This window comes from Clupea harengus, chromosome 8, assembly GCF_900700415.2.
Source record: "Clupea harengus chromosome 8, Ch_v2.0.2, whole genome shotgun sequence".
Classification (NCBI taxonomy): Eukaryota; Metazoa; Chordata; class Actinopteri; order Clupeiformes; family Clupeidae; genus Clupea; species Clupea harengus.
The window spans coordinates 2,538,776-2,545,840 of NC_045159.1; the positions used below are offsets into that span (position 1 = coordinate 2,538,776).

Here is a 7,065-nt window from a genome sequence, read left to right on the forward strand (position 1 = left end):
GATTTAAAGGGATTTATTTGTCAGTTTGTTTTACCATTTGAGTAGCACAAAGCAACTGAGATCAGTGAGGATTAGTGACAACCATCATTTGCACATTTAGCATAATGCCTACTAGTGCTCCAAAAGCATATTTAAAAAAAAAAACTGCAACAATTGATGATTGGTGTGTATAGTAATTATATGCATAATCCCAGTAGTGATTAACCTAAGAGACTACTGTTATCCAGTATGGTCCTATTCCTAGTGAGCTGTGGATCCATTCAGAGGTTTCAGTTGGCCACCAGCCACGAGGGCAGAAGCAAGTAGAGGGAGAACAGCAGAGAAAGCATCAGAGGACTATAGTGCAAAAACACACTGATGGCAGAGCATGGCACTAGCTGATCTGCAAGGCAAAAGGAAGACAACATGTTAGCTATTGAGAAATTGTATAAAGATATATCAGACAGACTAGTAAATCGTAGCAATTTCCTGTCTTACCAGGTTCAACAAAAACAGATTCCAAATTTCCTGATAGTTTGCACATGAATGTTGTGTTTTCTGACAGAGTGAAATCTGTGATTATAAGCCGGATGACGTCTTCATCCAGAAACTCAGCGTATGCCTTGTCACGTCTGAATTTGTCGTCCGCCATGATGCCAGAGACATTGGTGTTTATAATGGTCTCCTTGCCCCCTCTGGCCATGGAGAACTCGTACTCCACACGCATGGGGTTAGGAGCGGGATCAACTTGACAGTCCACACGAAGGTCATTGTCGCCCTCTTGGCACACAGTAATTTTCTCACTCAGAACAGAGGCCACAGAAACTGAAAAAAAAGAAGGCAGAATGTTTTTAAAATGTCTCACTGTGTGAAGTTCAGCTACCAACATATCAAGCTTTACAAATACTGGGTTTAGGACCAGTCAAAATGTCTCCAGTAAACAGCTTACATCACTGCAGTTTATGAAAAGCAATGAACAATACTTTTGAATTATTTATATAGAGGTTGTAATGTTGACATATGAAGTGTTGAAACCAAAAAGGGATATTTCGTCTTCAGTGTATCCTCCAAGTCAGCTCCAACTCCAACTAGTTGTATTGTTTATGTTGGTAAATAGATTTAAAAGCAGGGCTTGTTGTTAGAAACAAGAAAATGCTACTCTGGACACATTTCATTCCAGTTTAAAGTACCTGGTGCTGTGTTAGCTGTTACTGCCTAACTCTAATGATCACTGCCTTTTTTAGACTGGATGTTATGTGAGGCAGCCATTTTTTGTTTAATTATTGAAAAAGCAGAATAAGTGATGTTAACTACTTTTTTTAAGACAACATGGTTCATACCAAACAACAGATTAAAGATCACTTCTGTGAGTGATTGTAACAAATATGTCTTAACAAACGTATTCCTCACTTAACAAGCTTATTCCTCACTATGGTTATTAGCAGGTAGACCATTGTCCTTGTCACACATCCTTTCACATGAATGAAGAAAAAAAAGACATGCCCAGGTATAATAAACCTTGTTTTAAGTGCTGCTGTAGTCTGGTAGTCAGGTATCAAATGATGTTTTTTTTTAGATCTAATACAACAGCAGTAACTGTTCCACTGACCAGGTGCATTCAGGCCTACTCTCATTCACTAGTATGGATTTATTGAATTACCATAAATGTAACTTGCATAATGTTGTTTGTGTGCCTGTGCTGGTTTTGCACTTTTGGTTCCTTTCTCCCCTAACACTTAAACCTTGCTGAGCTCTTCTGACCCGTTATTTCCCTCCAGTTTGTTTGCTCTATGGATTTATAATAAAAACTGTCTGTATAAAACAAGATCCATTGTTACTCAATCGCTGCCATTAGGATAAACAGATGGCTTCTAGAATCTCTGGCCATACATCCACAGCAATCCAGCATCATGCTGTTCAGGTATGCCATGAAACCTTTTCATGGTAAGTCTATTCAAAAGAACAGAACAAATCTGAGAAACTTAATGTGGCTTCACTCTGCAGTATTATTCCATACTATTATGGTTACAAGGCTTCTCAAAGAAAAGTGGAACTATAAATATGAGCTAGTCAGCGCACCATAGCCAGAGCTAATTACACACGTTTACCAACCTAAATACCAAACCCTGGAATACCATGCTTACCAGTTGCACTAAATGTTGGACCCACTATTCCAGAAGTTGATACTTCATCTTAATATTTTGGTTATGAGAAAATATACTGTATGTGGAATGCTTGTAGGGCCATGGAACAATCCAAATAAGGCATTACATTAATGAGTTTGATCAGTGATATATGTATTTGTAAAGTGGGCCTTACCTCCAAGTAAGATCCCATAAATGGGCAAAGTGGTCCACATGACTCTCGGTCAGTCTGCAAATTATGAGACACGGTGAGAGTCGATTCATTTTCATTTCATACAAACATTACAAAACAAATGTAATGACTATTGAAACAGTGTTTAGAAACATTATGTTTGTTCATGATGTGCACACCAACAAGTACCAGTCGCCCACCCTTCACTGCAAAAACAGATATGTGTAAACACACGGACTCCCTTTTGCAGACAGTTGACTGCCGCCATTTGTAAACAGTCCTTGTCCCATATTCAGGGATTTGTGTTACAATTAGCACAAATGTCCACAGCATTATCCCATACTATCATACATTTCTTAGTCCTCTGCTATATGTGTCATTGTGGAGCTAAACTGTATTTTCGAAAGGTTTCATGCAAACCATTAAACATAACTCATGAATATTGTATGTGCCCCCGTTCTGTAGACGCATGGGCTGACTGTCCAATATTCTCTTTGTTGAGGACATGTCTAAACCATAGCCACTACCTACAGTATAACAGTATAGTGTAAACATATGGCATATGTATATGTCCTGGTTCACATGCATCCGGTTTGATATATCAACACTTGAATATAGAGAGATATTCATTACAGAGGGTGTGCTCATGGACAGACAGACTACTGCTCCGTCATGACCACACAAGGTCAAGTCAGGTAATCAGACGGTAAGGTGATGAAGTCCATCAGATGGCAGGGTTATCAGAATATTAGTTAAGCTTGGAGGCAGACAAATAGCTCTTGGCTCAATTCTTTTTATGAATCTCAATGAGAAATATAAGTACACAAATGCAGCAGAGGGCACAATATCACCGCATGACCCAGGTGTGATTTGTGTCCTTTGTGCCTGCTTAGTCAGCAGGCACCTCTGTACAGCTGGGTGGAGAGTTTCTAGATGCATCTGTCCCTGAACAGTAATGATCAGAAATTCTCAAACAGCTCCACCCATGTGCCTTGTTGGGTAGTGCATGGATGTGAGCTAGTGCATTTCCCAGCATCTTCTCCTCCTGTCCTGCCTACATCGCTGCAGTGCAGACGGGGAAAGCGCCCTCCCCCCCTCCTGGCAATTTGGCTCCGTCCCCTCAGCTGGGCATGTGCTGAAGGTTGTTTTTCTGTGCCTCAGGCAAACACTTACACACCTACATGTACGCCATAACACATTCAGACGAATGGCTATTCTGGCAATTCTGGCAATGCTTGTGCTCAGTCATGCTTGGCATGTAAAAGGAGCTCACAGACATTCAAGCACGCCACAATTCATTTTGAGAATGAAATCACAGGTCCTAATGTTGTCTCAGACGACCTGAGTTTTGAATCTTCACTACTCAGCATCAGTCCTGAATTAATGAATGGACAAATAACCTCCATCACGGCCCATCTTATGACGGAGAACCCTGAGCCATCATAAAGGTACACCATGACAAAGCAGTTTTAGAAGGGCTTACCTCAGCGTTGCATCCGTGTGCTTCTATGGAGCCCACACTGGCTCAGCCCTGATGAGGCTTCTCCACACATTGACCTGCTCTGGGAGAGCACACGGCTCTATAAGAGAGGGAGAAGGAGGAGAGGGAGAAGGAGGAGGAGGGAGGGAGGGAGGGGCTTTGGGACTGGAGAGTTCTACCTGGGACGTCCTAGATGCTATTGTAAATTACTATCTCCATAATTTAAAGAATGGAAAAGCAAGTGAGACACCACTTAAACAGACCATATTTTAAGTGATAGTGCTTCTTCAGATGACTTCAACATTGCTCTTCCTCCCCCACTCAACTGGAATGGTTTGATCCAGTCTCTCCAAGCAAGCTTTTGGTTTGAACAGAAGGTAAGTTTGTAATCTTCAATTTGCTGAAAGTTCAACATTTACATTAAAAAGAACATTAAAGTACAAAATATTCCAAACAGAAGCTACTGATATTTTGATTACATGCTGTGCAATTATTAATAAAGTTATGTTCAAGATGAAATAGAATAAATTTGGTCAATGCATTTTTGCATCTGAAAACAAACTTTGATCCCATGATTCCTATTTCATGAGAATGTCACTTTAACATACTTTCAAACTGCTTTTGACAAATGTATTTCATTCTTCACCAGATTATTTCTTGCTGTCTATTTTTGGCGATAAAGCCTGGGCGATGTTGTGCACTTCACGGGGTGGTCCACCACGGCCCACAGAACTGCATAGTGCATATCATAGACGGATAGTTCGAATGATAGGTGTTTATCTGTCCTTCACATGACCACATACCATGAAAATTCATTTGACGATGAAACCAGTACTAGTTGCTTATAAAAACACCTTTAAGAAATACCTTTATCTTGTCACTGATTAAACACTGATGCACTAAAATCCAATGCCATTTTCACCATCTTTTTTGTAAGCTGAACTGGGAAAGGATGAATGACACTGATGCATCATTTCTTACAGCTACTGTTAAATGGATGTTTAGCGTTTCATGCACACTATATGTTTCTTAAATGCTTCTGTTATGGGCATAAATCCAATTTGAATTACCTTGAATTATCTTTCACCTTGACCTGGGACTTTCAAACTCAAGGTCAACAACCAGTGCCGCTGCTAGCCATTTTGGTGCCCTAAGCATAACTCCTTTATGATGCCCCCCCCCGAGAAAAAAAAACCGTTTGTTTCTGCCAGTTTAACATGTTATTAAAACGAAAACAGAAGAATCTACTTTGTAAAAACAGTACACAGAACAGCCAAAACATACATACACACAAGTATTGGGATGTGCAAAATCTTCGTAGAAATTAAATAGTCATCCATAAATACAAACGTAAAAGCAGAAGTATACAAGTAAGCAATCTTCTTCAATAAAGCAAAGATTTAAAAGCAGAAAATTCACACAATTTTACTTTACTTTGTAAACACACTATGTAGAACAGCTAAAACACCTCTTGTCACTACAGATCCATAACTTTGCAGCTAAAGTTGTGATTCCTGGTTGCTATGGTTATCAAGGTGCTATGCTAGCTAGCTAAGGAAACTCTTAATAACCTTAAACGATTTAAATGGAAGATTCCCGTTTGCAGGAAATGATAGCTAGTTATCTAGCTAATGTTATAGTCTCCTCGATTTAACTTCTACAATTATAATGGGTGCCTGTGACACTTCTTATGAACGAGTTTTCATGAGTTCATATTCACACATATTAACACCAGTTCATCATGTGTAAAGAATGCTGACATGAAATATGAAAACAACCAGTAGTCAATGTGCAAGCTTCCAATTTAATCATGATTTAAGATACTCTATTTGAGTTGGGGCAGTCTGTCCTTTAGTCGAGGCATGATGATCTCTCGCTAGAAGTTTCACCTGTTCGTGTTGGAGTAACAAATGCTTGTGGAGTCAAGTGCAGTTGAGAGGCGCTTGTCTCCAGGGCACACATAACACTTAACTGTTTTCTCTTTTCACGGATACAAATAAAAAAGGCTGTGATTGGAATACGGGACTGGAGCTGTCCCTGACGGGACAAATGAAAATCACCCGTAATTAGGGATGTCCCGGACAATTCGGGACGGTTGGCGACCCTACTTGCACCTAAGTTATAACATATTTGAGTGTGCTAACATTAGCAATAACGTCAGCTAGTTTGAGGTTTATGCATAGGCTAACCATTAAATTAGCAGCACATTTCCCGTATTTAACAATGATTAAACATGGACTTACCTGAAAGTGATGCACGGGCATCATCTCGCAGTTTCTTTCTCTTTCTTTTTTGTGCCCCTGACTCCTGTTGTCTTTTTGAGGCCATTTTCGAAAAGTTAGCCTACTGTCAAAGTTCGTCAGGCCACTGAGATAGGAAAGGGCACCCACGGCGAGCTTGGGAAGTTGAGTGTGTATTTTTATTTATTTTGGGAGGGGGGCACCATCGTAACTTTTTTTGAGCAATTAAATATATCTCTTGTTCTGCCTGTTTTGTGATATACATGCCTAAAATGTGCCTAATATTTCTATACTGAAATAATATCGGCATTATAATTATTATAACTATGATGATTTTTCAGTTGCCTATTTCTTGGTGCCCCCTCAGGACTTGGTGCCCTACGCACAGCGCGTAGTTCGCGTTATGGGAGCGGCGGCACTGTCAACAACTGTAGGGGGAACAACTGTAATTTACAAAAATACATGATTTGTTTCTCATGCAGACGTAAATGAATATGTGAAGAGTGTTTCTGACTACATTGGGCTACTCTTGAGGAGGCCATGAAAAGTGATAAATAGTGTTCGCCAATGGATTCACAGTAGGAGTCTCATGTATCTGCAACTGCAAGCTTCTGAAAGCAGCATTATATTAAATGCCAATGCACTGCAAAAAAAATGCCAACAAATATGTGAAGTGATATTTTATATTGATTTTGAAGGCTTTAGATTACTAGTGCTGACCTCCTGCTTAATTTGAGCTTACTTCAGGAAATGCTCTGGCCCAAAAAAGATATAAGTTATGTACATTTCAGGACGAAATGAGCAACAGTTGGTTAAAGTATCTTCACCATTTAAGTATAAGAACATAATGTGGTGACGGTGATACATTAAGATGCTTCATTGAACATCAGGCTCTTGACAAGGCCATTTTTGTAACACACATAGGCATGTTTACAGACTCAACACATTACTTTATGTGAAACAATAAAGCAAGGAATTTTTCAACTATTATGTACAGACACATATAAAGTTCCAGTAGGCCTACGTTAAAATTAAATAAAAGCTAAAAAA

At 39.5% G+C, this 7,065-nt stretch overlaps 1 protein-coding gene across 1 annotated transcript; it reads right to left on the reverse strand.

Moving 5' to 3' along the window:
• Positions 1–171: 171 nt before the first annotated feature.
• On the reverse strand, positions 172–3,873 carry LOC105895290 (thy-1 membrane glycoprotein-like). The gene is made up of 4 exons (XM_012821911.3): positions 3,779–3,873; positions 2,299–2,352; positions 478–804; positions 172–382 (listed from the first exon to the last, which is right to left on the reverse strand). Exons 2-4 carry the CDS (start codon positions 2,336–2,338, stop codon positions 270–272), a joined length of 480 nt encoding a protein of 159 aa, XP_012677365.2. The 5' UTR covers positions 2,339–2,352; positions 3,779–3,873; the 3' UTR covers positions 172–269.
• Between the last annotated feature and the right edge of the window lie 3,192 nt (positions 3,874–7,065).

What these genes read in the sequence shown, in the direction of transcription:
- LOC105895290 (XM_012821911.3), bottom strand. Translation starts at nt 2,338, where the DNA reads ATGTGGACCACTTTGCCCATTTATGGGATCTTACTTGGAG. An exon ending in TTATGGGATCTTACTTGGAG is followed by an intron (nt 805 to 2,298) that starts GTAAGGCCCACT and finishes CTTTTTTTTCAG; the next exon opens with TTTCTGTGGCCTCTGTTCTG. An exon ending in ATCTGTTTTTGTTGAACCTG is followed by an intron (nt 383 to 477) that starts GTAAGACAGGAA and finishes TTTGCCTTGCAG; the next exon opens with ATCAGCTAGTGCCATGCTCT.